At 39.8% G+C, this 24,396-nt stretch overlaps 1 protein-coding gene across 1 annotated transcript; it reads right to left on the reverse strand.

The window, feature by feature from the left end:
- Positions 1-319: 319 nt before the first annotated feature.
- MTPN (myotrophin) lies at positions 320-24,067 on the reverse strand. The gene is made up of 4 exons (XM_089527863.1): positions 23,701-24,067; positions 11,627-11,740; positions 10,260-10,343; positions 320-3,070 (listed from the first exon to the last, which is right to left on the reverse strand). The coding sequence occupies exons 1-4, from the start codon at positions 23,770-23,772 to the stop codon at positions 2,984-2,986; spliced, it is 357 nt and encodes a 118-aa protein (XP_089383989.1). The 5' UTR covers positions 23,773-24,067; the 3' UTR covers positions 320-2,983.
- Positions 24,068-24,396: the final 329 nt, after the last annotated feature.

Here is a 24,396-nt window from a genome sequence, read left to right on the forward strand (position 1 = left end):
TCTTTTGTTTTCTTCATGTAACAAGGAAGGGGAAATACAGTTTTTTTTTCTTAGAGATGGGAGGAGGATTAGGTATCACCTTCAGAAGCCAAACTAGCTTCCTTTTACAGCAGCAACCTTCAAATTGCTTAATCAAAATAGGAATTTCCCAGAATTTGAGGATGTTACTTTAATTAGCCTTAAAATGACAACAGGAGCTGACTAGCTATAGAACAACACAGAACTTAAATTGCATGACAGAGGATTGTAGCAGAGCTTTAAGGAAGGCAGTTGAGAGAGAGGCATGTGGGAAAGATACAGTGGTAAATAAAGCTTCAGATTTTTCTGTAACACAATTCAAGTTTATTCCATTCATTCTTGCAACACAAACACAGTATCATTTAGCAATCTGATGTCTATGAACCATAATAATGATAAACCAAAACTGTGTCAAAATAGTTACATTGTGGAAAAGGTCAAATATCAAAATGCACAAAGCACTACTTTTCTTCTGTCACTTGGTAGAAAGATATGGTTGTTTCTCCATTTATAAAATATAAGACTGTTCCGTTGAGATTTTGCATGCAACACTGCAACTGCTCGACTAGGACATTCCACTCTTACCAGCTTCTTCTATTGATCAATTAACCCACTTAGTACTGAATTGAAGAATAAAAACTAAGTTTTGAAAGCAATGTCTATACAATGGGGAGCAAAAAGCTTTAAGACTACAAGTCATTATTTTAAAAAGAAATCTGCAAGGAAGGATATTGGTGTTGGATCTAACTCAGTACTTTTAAAATTTCATATTGGGAGAAGGACCTCAAGAGTTTCCACTAATAACAACTAGTATGAGACACTGGTAGCCACTATTTTTAATTTTTCAGATAAATAGAATCTCAATAACACATGATCTTCTAGTTTTAAAAAGTGGTTAGCTTTTCCTAATGTTTAATACAGAACCGAGTGGCCTATATATAATGGTAATTGCAGAAATGATTGTGTTAAAGAATGAGTACTTATGTATATTTTAACTATTCTGTGCAAGTGGCTAATTTCTCATAATCCATTTTCTAAAATGAAAATGTGCAAGATGGGGAGTGAGAGTGAGATGGCTATAGGGAGAAAAGAGGCAAGCAGGCCCAAGTATTCCGACACTGAACTGCTATAAAGAAGATCAAAGTCATCCAATGATACATAAGGAGAATTAAAGAAAACTATTAGTCCAGCTATGTAGCATAGTGAGATTTTCACCTTTAAAACAGAATGATAGTTTCATTTCACACCAGGAGAAATTTCAAGTGGACTAGGTCAACTTTATGCATCAATATCTGGTTTTAAATTTAATCAGATTTTTTTCTTAACAGTACGTTTTGTGTAGAATATAAAAGTGAACATGTGAGCTTACACCAACTCTGCATGCAAAGCTTGTATTTCTACATTCCTGCCTCAACTCAAAAATAGATTAAGTGGTTCTACTTTTAAGACTGCCTTAGAGAATTAACTTTGTTCCCCACACAGCTGCAGAACATGGTTATTGTGGGTGGTTATAAGGGACAAATAAAATGCAGTTTAAATAGTAATATTGGCCTACACTTTCATGTTGCCTATGGAGAATGTATTTTTCATTTTGTTTTGATAGACTAGTATAGCAAATATTTGTTTTTATTCTTGAATTTAAACGAAATGCTTTAAAAATTGAAAAAGAGTACATTCAACACAATGAAATGTGTGGACACCAGAGTTATCTGGGTGACAATCAAGACACAATATTTCACACACTGATGCAACGCCAGTAGAGGTTTCCATGGGACGTTTTTAACATCATGATACAAAACCTATCCACATTTCTGAATAGGAATATCCAAGTACTATTTGCCCCGGCATCCCAAATCAACATATTTGTATATTACAAAGCCTTATGTATGAAATGTCCCTAAAAAGCTATCATGAAGAATATTTGTGAAATGAACTGTATAAGCAAACATCTTTTACAAGGCAGTAAATGCAACATGTCATTATTTCCTTTGGGAATATGACCCTTCAGTCTGCTGTACTGTTATTTCAGATCCAAAGTCAAAACAGTGAATCAGAAATCATTCAAAAATACATGCAACATATGAGATAAATGTGGTAAGGTTAAAGCTAGGACAAAGAAAGCTCCTGCCTTCTTTAAGAGAATAAAATGAAGTTATATTGAGAGCCATTTCTGCTGTAGTAGTAAACATGTTTTTTTTCTAAATCATGAAGGGAAAAGCAATCATCCTCTAGCACCAGTAGGTCTGGAGCAGTCAGTTTGTTCCAGTATATTTTAATGATGTGCTGGATGAGGAAATTCCAACTGGAAGCCTTTAAGGAGCAACTCTTTTCCAGAACTAGGCATTGTGTATCATCTGGCTGGCTAATTTTCAACTAAATGTCTTAGATGGTGGGGAAAAACATGATTGGATCACCCTCTCAGTACCCCTGCTGGAGATATAGCCCTGCTTTTGCTGTACAGTCCTTATTAAAACAGGCAGTTAAAATTAAGTATGTGACCTTAGAAACGAAAGTATTTTGCTTAAGGAACAGGGACTACAGAACAGCTGTTCCACTGCCTTGACTGATAGATGGCAGCACAACAGCACTGGGGTACTACTGCCTTGACAAGTTGGAAAAATACAGAATAAACCATCCATCTCACAAATGTTCAGCATGTCTTAGCAGAACAAGGGAAGCCTATAGGCTGCATGTCAGACCACATTCTTCTCCCCTTGTCAACAGAGGTACAATTTTGGTAGAAATGGGGAAAGACTGCACCCTGAACAAAGTCTTGACATCAATTATATGGATTTCTACTCTCTCCAAACAGGTTCTCTTCTCTGATAAAGGTACCTAACTTAGTCTGATTTGTGATTTTTTCCTCTCTCTCCAATATTTAGCTGAAGAAGCTGGAAGATACAAAGAGTGATAGACAGGCAGCAGTGTGAGGCCACAGGAGAGACATTAGATCTCAGTCCATCCGTCACTGGAGAAGAGCTTTGATTGCCTGATTGTCAGTGGCTTCAAAGGCAGTTAGTCCATCTGGCCCTCTCACTGTCTTATCAGCACCCTGTAAAGAGATAAGAGCTGTCACTTTAGAGAAAGACATGGAAGAACAGGTTGCTTACCTGTAACTATGGTTCTTCAAATGGCCATCTGTGAAAGACACACAGGTCCATAGGCTCTTCTGAGTCCTAGAAGTTTTCAAAATGCTACTTTGCACAGAAGCAGAATTTCGTATGTGAACATAAAGCACCTTCTCACTGGGAAAATACTGGTACATTTGTATCTGCTTACTTAAGGTAAATATCTCTTACTTTACCATCTTTATGGAATTCTTTGCACATGTTTGATTAGCACTATATATTTAAACATGAGCTCTGAAAGGTAGCTTCCAAACCATTCAGGATTGAAAAGACAGGTTTTAAATAATTCCACACTTCACACAGCATCTTAAGTTGCAGCTTAAGCAAAATTGTAAAAACTACAATTCATTATACTGTGCGTACACTTTTACATCTGAGGCACTTAAACAATCCAAATAATTTTACAGAGTAATAACACACACCAATTTTTAACCAAGAATTCCATAGTTACCTTAACATACCAGCTAAGATCCAGGTTAAAAAAAAACCCTCATAAAACTTAAATGAAAAACAAAAGATTAGCCTCTAATATGGACTGCCCATAGTCTAAATCCAATTGCTTGTTTCAACTTGAATAGACCACTGAATCTATAAGATTTACATAAGTGCTGGCTTTCCATTCAGCAACTGATTTAATGGATCTGCTCTAGTCAGGAATAGCAACTGGATTCAACCTCACAGCCCAGTCACGAATAGAAGAAAGTGAATTTTAAAAAAATACTTTTCTATTATGGTTATAGTCATTATAGATATCCAAGCATTCTGTTCTTTAGTTAAAATGTATCTATAGTAGAATTTTACTATGTACCCTCCACAAGCTAGTAAATAACATCCAAAATATTCCAAGTACTGTACTGTTTCTGTTGAAGTCTAGCAAAAAGGGGAAAAAGGAATTTGAATAACACTGACCTCTACACCTACAAATGACCTTCTAGATTTCTTTATAAAAGCATTGCATGGCATTCCCTACACACCCACATGCAGATATAAAACAGTCTGAGAAGATTACATTCTTCAGCAGTTTATTTAAGTGACATCCAAACTTATAATATTCCAAGTCCATTAAAGAAATCCAAACACATAATAGCTGGAAACAAAAATGCAGATTGTTACCACAGCCACAATTCCGCATTAATCCAAGAACAGTGACTACAGTTGCTGTACAGAGAGCAGCCAAAACTTGCTAGAAGCCAAAAGGAAGGGAACTGGTCAATAAATACACATGCTAAAGACAAATAATTGGCAAAAATAATGATACTCCTTTCTGTCCAAGAGATTGAAAAATATTGTTATTCAACTCTGCCAGCCATCTAAGACTGATAGCAGGAAATGGTGAGGACACTGCTTTTTCAGTGAGTAAAATAAGAGTGTGCACAATGCTGATAAATAAACTGGGAGGCTATATGGTGCAACAGCAGCCAGGCCACAGTGTGTCAAACAGTATAGTAGTCTTCTTTAAAGGAGTCTCTTGAATAGAATGGAAGATGATTAACCTTTTTGCCACCTTTGGCCAGTAAAATGAGGCAAGAGATTTCTTTTTAATGGTTGTTGCTAATGAACATTATCAAAATGGAAACAGGTATAGAAACCAGTGTGCTTGAGTAAGAAGAGTTTGGTCATGATCTGTGTAACATTTGGGAAGCAGTCCTGTTGTAATCTGGGCAGTTTACTACTTCTCAAATTTAATCTCTTTCACCACAAAATGGGAAGACAAGACACATATTACTACAGGTTTGCTGTGAGGCAAATAAGGGGTTTTATAAATGGTAAGTGTGAGGGTATGAATACTTTAAATGCATACAAAGCATGCACAATCATTGGGGTTTCTTTATTCCAGCAAGTACTTTTGAAATCTCACCACTAATACCTGCATTTGCAGTAAAGAGAAAGGGCATGCATTGTGAAGTTCTGGGATTTACTAGAAAATATTATTAATCACTGTCATCCTTCTGGATCACTGCTACTGTTTGTGACTTAATGTTTTCTGACCTGTGAAATGCTACCCCTGGGCAAAAGTTGATCTGCTGCAGTTGGCAGGCAAGCAGTTTGGGGAAAAGGTAGGTGAAGTAGGGGGTGTGGGATGCAGTAAGCAAACTACATTGTGTACAGTTTTTAAAACAGGGATGGGTAAAGAGCAACACAAGGGCTGCATGTGCTTTCACTGCTGTTCTTTGAAACTGTAGTTTTTCCCAACCGGGGGGGGGGGGAGAGAAAGGTCACTAACAGTGATAGTTTGATGTTTAACTAGGGTGCAGGAATCACAAATTCTACTGTTAAAAGAGCCATTTAAAATAAAATGGTGCATTTCTGAGGCTGGTGCACCATATGGTGCCTCCTCGAGTTTGTCCCTAGATCTTCTGAAATTGCCCCTTATATTAAAGAGATAGGTATATTTTTGGCTGAGATCTGGCAATCTCATTATTAGAGAAACAAAATTCTTGTGAGATTTTTACAACAGCTTTCAGAGGATAGGTCTAGACTCTTAGAAGTAGAGATAGTTAAAACATTAAAAGTTGCTGAGAAACACAAATAAATAAAAATATAAGCACAACCATAAAGGTCCCTTTTGCTATCATATATTTATTTAAACAAGTGATCTTACATAAAAATGTCAGTTAGTAATAAACAAACATATGAAGCTATGTGTGTCCACAGTTTTAAATAAAACCAAGAGCTTGTCTCTATCATTTACATCTTAGTTAAAATTATCTTTTCTACATTTCAGTTTTAATATAGGATTGATTATAGACTGAAGTATGGTTAGGTATTTAAGGCCTGAACTTCCGAAGTCTGCTTGAATTTAATCTTAGGATGGGCTTGTAGTATGTGTCAGATTCGGAGCAATGACAAGTGTTCCTTTTAAGATTTTACCACACTAAGTGAATGTAGTCATGTTACTGTCATTAGTTTCCCAATTACTGTTTTTTGCATGCATAGCCATGTATGCAGGATACAAAATCTGGGTGGCCTTGGGGGTTAAATTATGCTTTGTCACTATGGTCTGAGTTCTGACCCATGCACATACTATGCCCTAATAACAGTCTAGAAGAAAAGTTCCTTTTGTCCTTCAACTTAGGTGGTCTTTCCATTGCTTTATCTGTGTTTAAGCGATGTCAGGCAGGTTGAGTCACTACAAGCATGGCCCAAAGATATTTAATGACTCCACTCTGTCAAAATCATGGCTGTAATAGACTAAAGCCAATCACTATGATTAGTGTGTCAGCATCATCTGAGAACACTCAATCACCTGCAATCTCAGCACTTGAAGTTTCCCAAATGCACCTTACTTTGTGGTAAAATAATAAATCTATTTCAACTTGTCATTTGTCACAGTTTAGAGTAAAAGTATTTGAAAACAGTGGTATAAAAAAAGAACACAAAAGGAACACAGGGTGAAAGAAACACCACATGGTTTGAGTGTTCATGAAGTACAGCGCGCCCGCACCATACGTGGCCTTGAGCATATGCGCTCAAGCCGCGGGGCGGAAGGGGCAGTATGCCCCATTCAATTGAATGGGCGTGCGCACCCGTTGCGCCCCGCGCGCTCCCGCGCCATCGCTCAAGCATAGGCGGAATTCGCCTTATGTGGCGGGATCCGGAACGGATCCCCCGCGTAAGGCAAGGACGGACTGTACTTGCAAAAATGCTTTAGGTTGAAAGGAACAAGTATTACTTCTGCTAAATTGTACAATGGTCTTCATGTTTATATTCACATTATCAAGCCTACACAGATTTTTTTTTAATATTTTAGTTCACAGCAAACTGACATGATGCAGCTAGACCTTTAGGTAATGAATTAGGGAAGAATCCTACTTGATCTAGAAATTTCTTCCATAAAGTTCTGCTAGAATGCAAGAAATGAACAACAGCAACAACAAAAGGAGAACAAGAAAACTTTTTCTTTAAAAAGTCCCTGAATCTAAGTGATTTCACAATTATGATTATACAGTAATAAAATGGTTTGGCAGAGGAATATCATCATGCATGACTGATAACAGTTTGGTGATAATAGCAAACAAGGCAAATCTATCCAAAATAGCCACAGCAGGGCCAAAATAAACATTTGGCATTCAGGTTGTGGAAGTGGCTAGCACAGGTAAAGAAAATGTATACCTCCCCCATCCATTGCTTTTCCTCTGTATGCCCTTCCCCACTTTGCAGGTGTTCAATAGCAATTCATGGATGCAGCAAACACATGCCTGAAATCATGACTAGGGAAAGGGATTGTAGAAAATAGGCAGTAGTTATTCAATCAGACTTAAGAAGTCAAAAGCTTTTTAGTCTTTTAGTCATTAACTTTGGAAATATCACAAGTTGTTATTAATACAGCAGACTCACATTGACATGATTGAAATACTTTATGAATCAAGATCAGAAACTATTGATCTTGACTGAATTTTTTTGAATTTCTCTTCTAAACCTTCTCTGCTCTTTTTATACTCAACCCACTATAGTCAATATGAAACTTGTAAAGCATGGAGTGAAAACTAAAATCAAGTCAAGAAGAGCAGGATTGACATCATGAGTATTTTGGAGGCCAATGATAAGATTCTTAATTTATTTCAGCATGGTTCAAATTGAGATCCTCAGAACTAATGGTGAAAATTTTAACTACATGATTTTATCTTATTTGCAACACTACAATATTTTGTCACCAGAAGCAAGAGATGTCGTGCACATAGGAGAGGAAAATCTCTTCAAAAAATGATTCTATTTCCCATAAATTGGGAAAGCTACAGAAAGAGAGATGTAGCAACTACATAGACAGACAGAGAGATCTATTTAAAGTACTTTAGAAGATAGAACCTAAAAATCTGTGCTTTAAATTTTCTTACAATCTCCAGCAAAACATCCTGTCCTTCTAGTCCAAACAAATCCAGTCAAAGGGGCTCTTCCATTAACCTAAAAGATTTAGCGACACAAATATTTTCCTACATTAAACATCGATTATTTCTATACAGGGTTGGGTTTAAGTTATAGAAAAATATGTTTATGGCTGTTAACCAATTACATGATAAACTGTATTCCTTCATAAACTCGTATACCAGCTTAGTTCAATATTGGTATGTCTGGGAAATGCAAAAAACTCACAAGCATTATTCTTAGAAGAAAAGCTATTCAACATTTTTTTCTGTTCCCTTTACTAGAACTATTAGAACCAAAAGAAAAATCTTATCATTAATTCTTAATTTTGCTAACTACTGATTAATACTGTCCATTGTAAGCCTGAGGGCAGGGAAATGTCTAATTAACAAATTGTAAGCCACTCCGATAGCCTTGGCTGAAGAGCAGGGTAAAAATAAATTATTATTATTATTATTATTATTATTATTATTATTATTATTATATTTCAGTCCAAGCTTTATCACTTACAGCTGTAGATTTCATTAAAGTGACAATGAAACTGCAAACACCTCCTTGTAGTAAAAATTACCTTGTTTTGGTTGTTTCATTAAGACAGCCGAAAATAATGTTAGTTTGCATTCCCTAATCTCACTAGTCACTGCTCACTAGTCTAGAAAAACAACCTGCACATGGTTTAGTTATGCTATGAGTGCTGAAGCCCAGAGTCAATAATAACATCCTTTGCCTGCAGAAGACCCCAAATTAACTCATCAATGACTTCAGCTAAAGAATCTAAGGAAGTAGTATTGGAAACATCTGCTTGAAAGTGTAGAATAACTGAAGAAAGGACATTGGTTTACTACTGCAATAATTGCTCCTGCAGCTTAGAACATTTAAATGTCTCTGTTGCACAATTTCTCATACATAGGGTATGTGGGAAATATTTACCTCTCTCCCTGCAGATGTAGTGACCATTCCACAGCTGTTTAAGATTTTTTATTGATTTCAAATCTTATGTTTCAATTCTTTAAATTGATTTTACATGCATGCTTTTCTGAGATACCATGATATAGGGCTGGATATATCATAGTTGCTTGGACAATGGTCATCTGGGGTGCCTTGAAGACCAAATCTTAGCCAACCACCGCCGTCAGTTTAAAGGCTGATGATTCCAGGCTGAATATTTACTACGCTTTGTTAAATGCTTTCCCTACTCCATTATCTTAGAATCATAGAATCGTAGAGTTGGAAGAGATCACAAAGGCCATCTAGTCCAACCCCCTGCCATGCAGGAAATCTCAGTCAAAGCATACCCAACAGATGGCCATCCAGCCTCTGCTTAAAGACCTCCAAAGAAGGAGATTCCACCACATACCGAGGGAGTGTGTTCCACTGTCAAACAGCCCTTACTGTCAAGAAGTTCCTCCTAATGTTGAGGTGGAATCTCTTTTCCTGTAGCTTGCATCCATTGTTCCGGGTCCTGTTCTCTGGAGCAGCAGAAAACAAGCTTGCTCCATCCTGAATATGACATCCCTTCAAATATTTAAACAGGGCTATCATATCACCTCTTAACGTTCTTTTATCCAGGCTAAACATCCCCAGTTCCCTAAGTCGTTCCTCGTAGGGCACGGCTTCCAGACCCTTCACCATTTTAGTCATTCTCCTTTGGACATGCTCCAGTTTCTCCACATCCTTTTTAAATTGTGGTGCCCAGAACTGGACACAATATTCCAGGTGGGGCCTGACCAGAGCAGAATAAAGTGGCACTATTACTTCCCTTGATCTAGACACTATACTTTTATTGATGCAATCTAAAATTGCATTGACCTTTTTAGCTGCTGCATCACACTGTTGACTCATGTTCACCTTGTGGTCTACTTGGACTCCTAGATCCCTTTCACACGTACTCTCGTTTAGCCAGGTGTCCCCCATCCTATATCTGTGCATTTTATTTTTCCACCCTAAGGGCAGTAACTTACATTTCTCCGTGTTGAATTTCATTTTGTTCGCTTTGGCCCAGCTTTCTAGTCTATTCAGGTCATTTTGAATTTTGATCCTGTCCTCTGGAGTATTAGCTATTCCTCCTAATCTTCTTTTGTCTCTCTTAAAATTACAAGCCCCACAAACAAATTACACTTTTCTATTTTGCGAGGTATATATTAGGTGTTTCAGTAAAGTGATTATGATGACATTTTTGAAAGCGAGATGACATTTATCAAATTGATTCAAGTGTCAAAAATGTGTAACAGGCACATCTAAAGATCTCACCTTTGACAGGAGTAACTTCACACAAGAGACATGGCCTTCATAAACCGCTGAAAGGAGTGGAGTAATATTGTGTTTGTCTGGAGCCTATACAAAAGAAAAATGAAGTTCAATAATTTAAAGTGCACTATATATATGTGAATTATAGACTATAACAGTATTAAATAACACCACATAAGCAAGAATATACAACACTAGATTTTTAAGAAATGCATACTTTTCTCATATTTGGTGATGCATAAATCTAATTCTTGGCTGTGGTCAAAAATGATGCTATTGAGCAAGAAACATATTTATAATCTGTCATAACTGAAACTAAAGATAATACTTTCTGCCTAAGTATTTTCCTAAGCCTGTGCTTTGAGAATGTGTATGTTGGGGCAAAACATTGATAGGAAAGGTTGATAGGTAAAAGGTTGTTTACTGAGGTTGTTTCAGTCCCTGCACCACCATCAACACAAAAACCTTTCCTCTGCACAGTATACCTTTCAGAAAAGCTTAGTTCCTTTTCTAGAGATTGTCTTTGGAAAAAGTGACTTTAAATGGTAGTCACAATAAAGGTCAAGCATTCTTTGATGATTCCCTCCCTATAAACACTTAACAAAAAGTGGGACTGGGAATCTTTTATTTGCTTTGTATTAAACAGATCCATCCTAACATTAGTGAAATACAAGGACTCCAAATAGGTTAGGAATGTTTTTCTAACATTCAAAATTGTGGCAAGAATGTATTTTCATCTGTAACTGCAGACACCATCTGTATTTATTTATTTTAAAAAACTTATGTAAAACATTTACCGATAGTTTTCCTAAAATGCTATTAATCTTAAATACAACTATTTGTTATGAAAATTTGGGATAAAATATTCTGTAAACAGTATTTTCCAAAATAATGGCAAGATACAAAATACACTGGGATACTCATAATAAACCAGGTTCATTTTCTTTCTTAAAATCTCACACTACATTATAGCCATGAAAATGGATATAAAAACATTAACTCCCATCACTGGTGTGATATTCTGCTGAATCATTCCATTGTTTAAACTATCAAGATTAAACCAGTAACTTAATGAAGGCTAGAGACAGAACAGTTCCTCAAACCATTGAATGTAACAGAAGAAACATTGTTGTTTATGGTGTATACTGTATACCCTCATCCATTATCTCTTCTATAAACGAGTTTCCATATTGTTTTAGAATACACGCAAAACCTATTTTGATAGGTGGCAACACTACAACAAAAGAAATTGGGTGTGTGCACCAGGGGCAATCATGCTTCACCATCACTTTGAATTCTTAAACATCACAATTTCTCTCAAGCCCCAAAACAGAATTTTATCCAAGCATGACTGATTTTAATCAACATACATTAATATCAGCTCCCTTTAGTAGAAGGAATTCCAGGATCTCAAGCTGTCCACAATCTGCTGCATAGTGAAGAGGTTTTCTCCCACCTTCCAGTGTCCGATTAACATCTTCACCCTTCAGTATTAAGAAAGGTTAATAAATTTTAAAAGACTCTTTGGTGAAATGCAACTTTTTGTGCTCACAGTGATAAAATGATACACAGTCAAAGTGGAACACAGTGTTTCTTGAATACAAGACTGCTCAAGCAATGGGACTTTCTTCTTCCCCTCTCCAAAACAGAAAATGGTGATGTACTGGGGCTAGAGGGGAGAGGTAGAATCTGCCCTCTCAATTCTGGTGATGGAAGCAGTCCAAACAGAAAAAAGATATTAATGAGATGCCACCCTAAATCATTACTCATAGACAGTAATACAAAACAGGGAACACGCGCATAAAGTAATAAATGAGATGCCACCCTAAATCATTACTTATAGACATCAGAACAAAGCAGAGAACACTTGTATAATATAGTATTTTCAGAAGCTATAGCAATATAGAGATATATCAAAAATCTTTGTTGTTGTTATGAGTAGTTTCAGGTTTATGGTGACCCTAATGGTGACACAGAGCTTTCTTTGTAAGTTTCTTTGGAGGGAGTTTGCCATTGCTATCCTCTATGGCTGAGAGAGTGTGACTTTCCCAAGGTTACCCAGTGGGTTTCAATGGCCGTGATTTGAACTCTGGTCTCCAGAGTCATAGTCTAATGCTCAAACTTCTACACCACACTGGCTCTCATCGCAAATCTAGTTTTCTAAAAAGAAAAGCAGGGGGAGAATATAGGCCCCATCACTGAGACTGCTTTATTTTAGCATGTGCTTTTGCAGATTTCAATTCACCTCTTTAGCTAAACCAATGGAATCTAGAACATTTGCCACAATGCTGTTTCTCCTATCTGCATGTCCTTCAGCTTAGAGCAATCTTACTGCCATTCAGAAATAGGTATCATACTTTCCTATCCAACTGCTCACAGCCTAAAGGTTCATCATGATTAAGATAACTGAAACGCTCGATATGTTATTCACCTAGCAATTATATCCTCCAAACAATTCTTTTCACTGACAGGACTTTTGGAAACTTGTTCTTGCAGCACTTTATATTTGTTGCTGTGTGCCTTCAAGTCATTTCCAACTTGTGGCAACCCGGGTTTTCTTGGCAGATTTGTTCAGAGGTTTGCAATTGCTTTCTCCTCACACTGAGAGCATGTGACTTGCCCAAGATCACCTAGTGAATTTCCTGGCTGAGCTGGAAATCGAACCTTGGTCTCCAGAGTTGTAGTCCAGCACTCAAACCGCTACACTACGCTGGTAGTTTAGATACTCCTTGAATCCCTTAAGATGAACTTCCCATAACTCCATATTTTGATAATACCTTTATTAGACCAACCAAAGAGGTATAAAACTGTGCTAATGTTTGAGATCTATATGCTTCCTGTCAGCCTTATGAAGTTCAGCATGGTTTACACAAGTGGACCCCAAATTTTTCCAGGCTACCATCCCCTTTCCTTTTAAGCAGCAACCCTAGTGCTTCCCCCCCCCCCCCCCAGCACATACTTTTTGATATTAGGTCTACTGTTCTCCATGTAGTCATGCTGGCCACATAACCATGGTATTGTCTCTGGCAATACTGGCTCCCTCAGCTTAGTAACGGAGATAAGCACCGCCCCCTATAGACAAACACAACTAGACTACCTTGTTAAAAGAAAACCTTTACCTTTTCTACTGCAAATTCAAAACCACCAATCTTGGTTGCTGCTGCCTTTGCACCCAGTCACCTTGGGAGCAGCAACCAAGCAGCTGGCTGAGCAGCTACCAAGAAACTTCTTGCTTTTGCCAGTCTTGCAGCTAAGGACGACACAGCGAGTGCCTTCTTGGCTGCTGTTTGACTCAGCTGCTTCTTCCTTTGTGCCTTGTCATCCTGGGAGCAGCAGCCTCGCAGCGATTGAGAAACCTCACTCATGCCAGCCTCGCAGCAAAGACCAGTGTGAACAAAAGAGGCCTCTTGGTTGCTGCTTAGGCAGCTGCTCAGTTGCTGCTCCCAGGGTGACCAGGTGCAAGGGAGAAGCTTCTCCCTAGAGAGAAGGGACTCTCAATCCATCATGGGGCATACAATGGTGTGCAGCCTGTGTATATGTAGTGGGTTTACAGAGACCACATGCTCTGGACTGGAGACTGGGCCAGAAAGGAAGATATTTTAACTACAGAAACCACTCCAAGACAAAGGACTCTTTCCTAGAATCGAGCACAGATACTTCTTCCCGAGACATGCCTTCCTAACATAGCCTCAAGTGTCCACTCTCCCATAAAAAATTTGTTTCTTCTGCTACCTGTTCTCTCAGCCTGTTTGATGAAAGAATGCAGGAACAGCAATGCAACTCCAACCTGCTAGCCAAGTCCCAGCGAAGCTCACAAAGCTTATGCAGGGACCCAAATTTGAAAGCTCCTTTTTGTGGCCACTTCTCCCCCGCCACCATGTGCTCTAACTCTTTGCTCCAGGCTGTTCCAAAATGGTGCCACTCTGAGCCACAGAAGTAATCCCCTGTACCCAAGCCTTGCACAAGTTTTCCAATTGCCATTACCAGTAAAAGACTCCAGTAAGGGAGTGAACACATGGGTAGGCAAAGAGCAGGAGGCACCACCACACAAAATGATCAGTGAGGATGTGTGGTGGTTTTCTGGGGACCCTGAAAAGAAGTTTAATGTAATCTTCCTCTCTATCATGCCCCTAAAGACTGCTGGTTCCCCTTCTCTTTCCTGCACACCAATACTTTGACTGAAGGCCCCCCTGCTGCCTCCTTTCCCCCCTCACTACCCTCTACTGCCCCCTTTCTGCATCACTGCTCTCCTGGATCCTTCCACCAACCCCAGGAATCACTGTATTAGACTATGGACAGAATGGTTAAAAATGGGTTTTAAAAGTCCGTTATTAATTCCCTTCAAAGTTTAAAACAATTAAACGGTTAACCCAAATGTAGGTAAACACACATCAAGGACAAGGAGATCAAGCGATTTAAGCATATGCATGAAAGAAAAATGCCACTTGGAATGTAATTATCTTTTTGGTGGCAGATAATCAGTCAGAACCTGTGATCAATAGGTAGCATGTTTCATGTGGTCCAGCTGTAATACAGTGTCATTTATTCCGGCGCTGTGTGCCAGAACAATGATGACGCATGCATGCTGCTGCTGCAGCATACTGCCACGAACACGAGCCCCATTACTTGTAATGGGGCTCAATCATACATGTTTTTTGTTTTACGCGGGGGGTCCGAAATGGATCCCTCGTGTAAAACAAGGGCACACTGTAACTATACAGTTCACCCTTTCTTTACGTGGGGGATCCGTTCTGGACTCCCCCGTGTAAAGCAAATACCGTCTATGCTCGAGACCCATTTAAATGAATGGGGCTCGTTCATGTGGTGGTGCACACAACCCATTTGTCCCTAAGGGATGCGCTGCCCCTTCTCCCTGCACGGCTTTCTGCATATACTGAAAGCCGTGTATGACACGGGCGCACTGTACATTGAGACATGATAGACTACAGTCCCCATCACCGCAACACCTTAAATATCTCCACTTAGAAGCTGCAAACTCAGAGAACACAGTGGTTTACCACCTTCACAATACAGTTTTTACCATGATTCTTCTATAAGCAAAGACAGAAAATCAAATTCAGTAAAATACTAATCATTACTTTTTTTCTTTCTTGGTTCAGAATTCTGGAAATAATCAACATATCTTTCATTTCTTAGGACTCAAAGCCTCAAAGAAAGTGTAGATATTATGTTTTTCACCCTGAATAACAGTCTTGATAAAGTCTAATCATTTAAATTCCTCTGTTCATTTGCCAACACAAATTAAAAGAGTGAATTAAATTTTTATTGTCTTTACCCCATTCACTGCACTATGGCATCAACCCATTAAAAAAGTACAATGAATAAATTTAATGATAAATCATTTAATTGTACAACTCTACATTTATAATTTAAACTGCTTATTACTTTTCATTCCAATTATTAAGTCAAGCCATCTATCTGTACTTTTGACTCTGCCTTTTACATTTTTCCATTGTTCCACCAGAAGATTATTTCTTTGAAAACTGAATTCAGTCAAATTGTTATAGAATGCTCATCACTAATGCTTTAATCCCTTGAGACCACTGGATGCACACCTTTTGGTCTGATGATACTTAAGAGTACTCCTTTCCTGAACAGCAATATATAAATCCAGCTTCTTGTATCTTATTCTTCCTCTTCTCACTAATAACTACTTAAAAGGCTCTTTCCAAGTCAACCTAAACTCTTTTGTCCCTGTAGGTAATGCACAACTTGCTGGTAGACATTTGTGTTTCGATCAGAGACGTTAACAGAAATAACTAAATTTACTCTAGAAAGGCTTTAAGAAACCTAATGCTTCAGAAAGAGGTTGGCATGAATATTTTGCTCCCAGTTAAAGTCTCTGTAGTATCTTAAGGATGGAAACTTTTTCACAGAAGTTTTACATTTCCTCAAAGTAAGTGTAAACCATCAGATAGTGGAATAATTATCCTATACACTGAAAGTTTTTGAACTGGTGGCAATATCTTAGGGCAGAGGTTCTCAGACTGTAGGACTGGACCCACAGGGGGGGGGGGCATGTGAGACTTGGAGGCCCTGATCCCTCCTCTGATTAGCAATTTTTCTGTCCTTGAGAGGAAGAGAAAGACAAGGAGGATGCTTGGAACCTATGCCTGAGGGAGAAGGAAGAGGATACTTATTCCTTATAAAATGTTAAAGGTGAATATACATGAATGTGTAAATGAAAATACACACACCAAACAAGCAGTATATTTTTACACATATACTATGTTGAGCAGCAAGGAGGGGGGGGCTGACATTCACATGTAGATGTAAAGGGGGACACAAGGGTAAAATATTTCAGAACCATTAACTTAAGGAAACACTCTTGGATATCAAAGCAATAAATTCTCAAACCTACTGATGGTAAGCAGTGTCAGAAAAACCAAGGAGGCACAAAAAACCCGCTCAATTGTTCTAAGGCTATGGATACCTTGCCTAATTTATCATCCTCTTGATATTCTTAACTATAACTCCCATCATCATAAACTACTGGTTTATGGAAAGTGCTATTGGAACTTGTAGTCCAAAACATCTTGAGGGCACCAGCTGAGAAAGTTGGTTTATCAATATGCTGATACACCCCACACTAGTATTTAGTACACATATTCCGTTTCAATATGTCAAATATGATAGAAGTTAGAGAGGGCAGGAAGGAGAACAGCTAAGGTATTAATTCAGAAGCAGGCCCCACCCCTTTCAGAATCTTTTAAAAAAGTTTAAGATGTAGGAGTAACTGTGACACATAACATAGAAAAGGGGGAAGTAGATAGGTTTGCCTCGCTAGCTTCCCCCAGCATGTTTACAAAAGCACAGGCCTATACATTTGACCACCATAAATACAAATCATAAGAAAAGTGGAAGCTGATTAAATACATCCCTGGATCCATTTTCAAGAAGTGTTCAGGTGATCTCTAAAAAGTCTCTAAACTAGTATGAAGCAAAGGAAAACAATGCCAAAGAACTTACGGGCATAATTGTTTGTGCTCAGACTAAAGCCTGGATGGGTGATAAAATAGTGGGGGTTCAGTGCTTCCAGGAAAGAGTGTAAGAGTCAGTGTAAGAATTTACACCAGGGGATGGTTACTTTTTGAATACAAGTTCGCACACTGACCCATAGATAAGTCGACTCAAGTTTTTGGGGTCCATTTTTAACTAAAATTTCTAGACCTATACATGAGTATATACAGTAAAAGTTGGTGGAAACACGTTGAACTGTATTTTGTTTTTGTCTTTCTGGTGTAGGTACTGGTTCCTGTTCTTTCCATTTTATTTCTGCCTTTGGTACCAAATTTCCAGTTACAGAAGTAACACACAGGAATACATTTACTTTTTTAACTGACGTATACCTCATTGCTTCTTGTACTACATAAAACAGCAATGTTAGTTGGACCAAATGTCTTCTAAGCTCAGTAGCCAGCACTAAAAATCATGAAACTGTCAAGCACAATGGTAGCAGTTGCATGTTTAAAGATAGAGGTGCCCCAACCAGAGAGAGAAAAAGAGGTTGATTTTAATAGAAGATGAGCACACAGTTAATATAGAATCCTCTTGCCTGCTGCTTTCTTTTGCAGCTTCAGTCTATGGATAGGATATATATATGTGTGTGTGTGTGTGTTTGCTTGTGCGCGTGCATAATCAAAATACAATAGGACTCCTACATCTTTAATAGCTGTGCACAAAAGGCACTGCGGTAGGATTAGTTTGTCATGCTACACCTGCTGTCCTGTTTTGCAGTTGGCCACTCTGTTCTGTCTGTGAATAGTTTCTTTCTTCAGTAGATCACGAACACTAGATGTAATCTTAACTACTCTGATAGGTACAGACCACTTCTGATGTTTAAGATCAGACTTCCCACCTTTAGAAATACATGAGCCAGTCTTGCATTTGACCTTACAACTTCACTACTTGACATACACTTCTAGAATGGAGTATGTTTAAATCTTCAGAATACCCTTAACATAAAAATAAATGTCATGGAGACCATCTCAACAAATAAACATTTACTGGAGTTTAAAGTGCAAACTAATTTAAAGACTTATTTCTCTCCTAATAATAATAATAACAACTATAGCAGCCAGGGACTTAGCAATGGTACTCCATAGATAAGGAACTGAAGCTAGTAGTGGCATCTAGTTTTGGTGTCACCCGGTGAAGTAACTCATGGTGTCATCCCTCCATGACCTCCTCTCATACCACACCCATATATAATCCCTAGTAATATTTTTGTACTATTGTTACTCATAAATTGTAACTCCCATCCAGAATTTTGAAGTTAGGCATCACGGGCTGAAGGTCAAGATTTTCACCATTGGTTCCATATTTGGTGAATTTATATACTGTAATCTATTTCTAAACCTCAATTACACCTTTAGCTACTGCTGGCAGAAAGCTCTGTGCGACAGCTCTTCTCTTATTTATTTTGTTTAGGAAAAAAGAGTTATTTATTTAAAGTATTTCTTTATTGCCTCTCAGCCAACAATTAAATTACCGATTAAAACAAAAAGATAAAAACACATTAAAATACTCTTTAAAAAGTCGCTAATGCAATCCAAAAACAATGCTAGAACCTCATTTTAAAATTGTTACAACAGCGATTTAAAACACTGAATGCCATGCAGAACAGCACTGTTTTCGCTGCTCACCAGAAGATTTAAAGAGAAGGGGCCAGCCTACTTCCTTGGGTAGCCCGTTTCACAGTCAAGGCACTGCTACAGAGAAAGCCCTGTTATGTGTGCCCACTAACCTATTTCACAATGTGTTCGGACACACAACAGGGTCTTCTGAAGATCTCAAATTTCTAGCAGGCTCATATGGAAGGAGGCACAAAAAGACGGAGGGAAATGGGAGGAAAAAATCATATTATTATTATTATTATTATTATTAACCTTTATTTATGAAGCGCTGTAAATTTACACAGCGCTGTACATGCAATCTTTAGAGTTGGAAGAGACCACAAGAGCCATCCAGTCCAACCCCCTGCCATGCAGGAAATCTAAATCAAAGCATCCCCAACAGATGGCCATCCAGCCTCTGTTTAAAGACCTCTAAGGAAGGAGATTCCACTACACTCTAAGGAAGGAGTGTGTTCCACTGTCAAACAGCCCTTACTGTACCAAGTCAAACATTCAACAGCACTTAAAGATGCTGGCCTCAACATTAACTGGCTTTTATTTTTTCATGAGCTTTTGTGGATATAAGCCCACTTCTAAGGACACAGTACCAAGTGTTTTTTTGCGTTATTTCAACAATGTTCCAACCTCTACTTTTTCTAGAGAGGTTGGAACATTGCCCTCTTTCAAAGAAGTATTTACAACCGGTATCACTCAACTAGCCAGTCATCCTCTGGCAGCTTTAATTAGCCAAGATGGACATAGGTCTAACAGATAAGTAGTTGGCCTAATCTTTCCAACATTCAAAAAATGGTAGAACAGCTATAAAAGTTACTTTAAGACACAATAGCAAAATATAAAAATGAACAATGCTGCACGTCATTAAAAGGCCACTGCAGTCAATTTTTAAGTCTTATTTGCTTGCTAGTGGAAGGAGAGTAAAGAGAGAACTGTCATAATCTCCTTAAAATGGAGTTCCAAAGCCTAGGGATAACCACCAAGGCAGTCCTCTCCCTTGTTCCTACCAAACAAACCTGGAAAGGTGGTGAGAATGAAAGGCTTCACTCAAAGATCTAACAGCCCAGGCAGTATAATGTAGGAAGATAGTTTATTTGGACCCCACAAATAAAGGACAGAAAATAAAACAGCAATTGGGCACTTTTTCATGCACTCCATGTTTGTTCAGGTTTTCTTAAAATAGATTTAAGACCAATTTAAGTAGCTATATCATCTCCATCTGTCTGCAAAGATAACACTAAGAAAGTCTTAGGCGCGTTACAGACACGCCAAAGGGGTGTGTTAGGGTTGAGAAGGGGCGTCCCTTCCGGATGCCTCTCAACCCTAATACGGTCAGAGTCTGTACAAAATTGCAGCGCCTGTCCACATGGGGGCGCCATTTTGACGTCGCAGACGCATAGCGTCTGGACGTCGTGCGGCAGAAGTGCTGCCATGAGTGTGCTACTAGCGCCTCGCAGCGCCACTTCCGAGGCCCAGAAAGAAGCGCCATTTCGACGCTTATTTCTTGCTGCACCCGGAGCCGCACAGTTTGGCCGCTGTGGTTCCCAGACGTAGCAACCGGTGGCAGCGCGAGGCCTTACTCTGTCCATTCTGCTGCAGTAAATTATTAACTGTTAACACATAACAAATATTTTAGCAGAACAGCAGACACAGGAATGGCCCATTTCACACTCTCACAGTTGCAGCTGCAATTCTGTCCCAAGTTAATAAGGCAAGTTAGAAAATCAGGAAGTAGGACTTACCACAGATTCCTCACAACTGAGGCCACTGCCTTACATAGATGTAGTGCAGAGCATATGCAGTCAGTAGACTCTGTCTAAGGATAATGCTTCCCTCTACCACTTGGGAAAACATCAATGTTTTCCTCTCATTTAGGGAAACCTTAATAAAACAGCAAAGGATGGGAAAAGAATTTCCAAGCCAATTTGCTATTGTGTGTGTGTGTGTGTGTGTGCTGTCAATTCACCTGTTGATTTGTGACAACTACATACATTAATTTCATAGGGTTTTCTTAGGCAAGGAATACTCAGAGGTGGTTTTGTCAGTTCTTTCTTCTGAAATATAACCTACAGTACCTGGTATTGATTGGTGGTTTCCTATTCAAGTACGAACCAGGACTGAACGTGCTTAGCTTCCAAGACCAGACAGGACCTATTAGGTTGCTGAATCCAATACAAAACAGGATTAGGAGCCTGGCCCGAGTATGAAGGTGGGTGAGGATTAGGCTTCTGCTCAGGTTCAACTTTTATCCACCACTATCAGTTACAGAGCTCTTCACAATACCTAAGGCTACTACTTCTCCACTTATGAAATAAGGGTTTACAAAGGCCAAATCCTCAGAGGCTGCCCCGCCAGTCCTTCATTTAGCAATAGCAGTAACATTTCTATACCGCTTATCAGTGCACTTAATCATTCCCTATGACAATGTGTAAGCCAAGTGCCCCCAACAAGCTGGGTACTCATTTTAGCCACCTATGGAAGTATGCAAAGCTGAGTCAACCCTGGAGCCCTGCCCAGGACTGAACTCATAACCTTGTGGTCGTGAATGACTGCAGTAAGCACTGAGCCACCAGGAATCCTCCTCCACCGCACCCTTGTGCACTTATGTCCATTTATGTCAGTTCTAGAGTATATCCAGGGTAGCCATGTTGGCCAAATAGCAAAGTGCAATAACAACCAAAATCCACAAAACCACACTAACTTTATTTGGAAAACTGAAACACACAAAATACATGTCACAAGCTTTTGAAACTCCACTGGCTTCTTCACCAAGCAAAGGTGTTAAAAATAATACAGGAGGAAAAAATATTGCCATGTTAATCACAGGCCGGATGGTGTTCTGAGTATGGAGGGATATCTATGCAGGCAGGCTACTACTTTTTGCCATATTCTAGAGTATGCAAGGTAACAAACACTCCTCTGAGCATGTGTAGATTGTGCACCAAAGCATCCATTTTTAAACCTCAGCCATTTCATTAGAAGAGCCAATGTGGTTTGAACACTGGACTACGGGTTTGAATCTCTGCTTGGCCATGGAAACCCACTGGATGACCCTTGCCAAGTCACCCACTCTCAGCCTCAGAAGATGGCAATGGCAAGCCCCTCTCAGAAGAAAACTACCAAGAAAGCCCCATGAAAGGTTCGCCTTAGGGTTGCCATAAGTTGGAAACGACCTGAAGAAACACAACTATAAAAAGGAAGAAGGCAACAGGAGAAGAGAGAGGCTGTGGTAGATTAACTACATCAAGGAAGCCATAGCCCTGAGTTCCCTAGATGTGAACAAAGCCATTATTTGCCACACTCTGAAGAAACTTGCCAAGAAACCCCCATGGTAGATTCACCTTTGTTGTTGTTATCATTGTTAACCACTTTCGCTTCAATCGTGACTCATGGCGGCCCTGTGGATCAGACATCTCTAAGGCCCCTGTCCTCTACTTAGGTCCTGTAATTCCACCTCAACATTAGGAAGAAGTTCCTTTTTTTGTTTCATTTATTATAAGATAAAACGTACCACTATTCAAGAATAAACATTTTAAAACTTCAACTTAAAATTAAGACAGATATTCTGTTAGGCAAACGTTTTGTTCCTTCAGTTCTTCCAGGTCTAACTATGCATGGTTTGCATTCTGTCTGTTTCTTCTGTTGTTCAGTCTTTTTGATTCTGTCGTTAATTATTCGATGAAACCTGTTTCCTACAAAAATACCAATAACGCATACAGTCTCTAAAACCAATAATGATATCATTCCCCACTTGTTACTTAAATATTTCATTACCGGATCCCAGATTTCTACAAATCTTCCTAGGCTTTCATAATTTATTAAACATGCCAATTTGTCTAATTCAGCCGTTTCCAACATTTTTATTAGCCATTCTTGTACAGAAGGGACTGCGCTTTCTTTCCATTCCTGGGCTGTTGTCATGTAATGTACTTATTAAGGTTTCTTCCGTTAACTTTTGTATGGAATTCCAATTTTTTAAAGCTTTCAGATGCGTCCACCGCTGAAAACCTAATAATGTCCCTGCATGGTTTTGACATTTCCAGCGTCTGCTACTTATACTTTTTTAAATACATTTTTGATAGCTTTTCTGGAGATAAGTACCAACATCAGGAAGAGCCTAGTAAGAGCTGTTCGAGTGGGATATACACTTGTCCCTCCGCATTCGCCAGGGACCGTGGCACAAGACCCCCGTGAATGTGGGGAAACGGCAAATAACTAAGAACACCATGTTTCCTTTTCACCTGAAAGGACACTCTCTAGGGACCTCTGGGTCCTCTGGTGCAATTCTGTGGCCAACGTCCGACAGGCACCAACCATAGGACTGCGCTGGAGGAGCTACAAAGGCCTAGTAGAGCGCTCTCTCTAGGAATCTCTAGGTCTTTCGGTGCAACCTTTAAAGTTGACCATAGAGTTGAGCTGGAGGACCTAGATATTCCTAGAGAGAACATATGAACCAAATCCGTGGATAATCGAATCCGCAAATGTCAAAGCCGCAAATATGGAGGGATGAGTGTATATTGGAGTGTGGTAGACTCTCCCTTCCTTGGAGGTTTCTAAACAAGAGCCGTGTGTCCGTCCGTCGGGTGCGTTGACTGGGAGTTCCTGCATGGCGGAATGGCCTTGGGCTGTGTCTGGGTGGACTGTCCCTTCCAACTCTAGCCAACCTTTCTTTTGGGGGGATCGAGGGCCACTCCCAGGAGCAGAGGAGGAGCGGGGCAACGGAGGCCAAGGCTCCTCGTTTGGCCTGGCTTTTCCCCGCCCCTCCGTGCCTCTCTCCCGCCCAGCGGCCTTACCTTGCCCACGTAGTCCTTCACCTCGTCCAGGTCTCCGTTCTTGAGGGCCCACATGAACTCCTTGTCGGACATGGCGGCGGTGACGCGGGGAGAGAGAGGGAGAGCGGGAGCGAGCGGGTGGGCGGGGCAAGGCTCCGGCGGAAAAGGGGGCGTGGCGCTGGCCTCTCGTGGCGGGGAAGAGCGACCGTTGCGACCGTTACTCTCCCTTCAACGGCTGAGGAAGAAGCCCCGCAGCGCCCCACACTCAAACGCTACCTCGCCCTGACTCTATATACATTTATATAGGGGCTTTCCCCGTCTCGCCGCCGCGCGCGCGCCCCACTTCCGGTTCGCGTCTCGTTGGTTTCGCCAATCCGCCCACTGCTCACAGGAAACGAGTGAGACAAGCAAGCAAGGAACTGCGCAGGCGCGGCCGAGGATGACCTCCTCCTCCTCCCTCACAGCCACGCCCACTTTTCTTTTTTCCCCTCCCTCTGAAGAGAAATGGCTTCTGACGCATGCGCGTCCACAGGGAGCGTCTGAGTCGCTCCTAGAAACCGGAGGAGGAGGAGGAGCGAGAAAGAGGGAAACCGCGCATGTGCACAGGTAACAAGACGGGTTAAGGAAATGGCTGGTGTTCACGCATGCGTAGTTCGCGACAGGAGCGTGGCTGAGTTGTGAGGAGCTCTCACGTCAGCTTTTGAGTTGTTGTTTTTA

This window comes from Sceloporus occidentalis, unplaced genomic scaffold (genome assembly GCF_023333645.1).
Source record: "Sceloporus occidentalis isolate IW3139 unplaced genomic scaffold, rSceOcc1.0.p SCAF_5, whole genome shotgun sequence".
NCBI lineage: Eukaryota > Metazoa > Chordata > Lepidosauria > Squamata > Phrynosomatidae > Sceloporus > Sceloporus occidentalis.

Bases quoted from the DNA above. Each gene is read 5' to 3' on its own strand.
- MTPN (XM_089527863.1), bottom strand. From the start codon at position 23,772: ATGTCCGACAAGGAGTTCATGTGGGCCCTCAAGAACGGAGACCTGGAC. The intron at 11,741-23,700 runs GTAAGGCCGCTG...TTAATACTGAAG, and splicing joins TGAAGGACTACGTGGGCAAG to GGTGAAGATGTTAATCGGAC. The intron at 3,071-10,259 runs GTGAGATCTTTA...ATCTCTTTACAG, and splicing joins TGAAGTTACTCCTGTCAAAG to GGTGCTGATAAGACAGTGAG.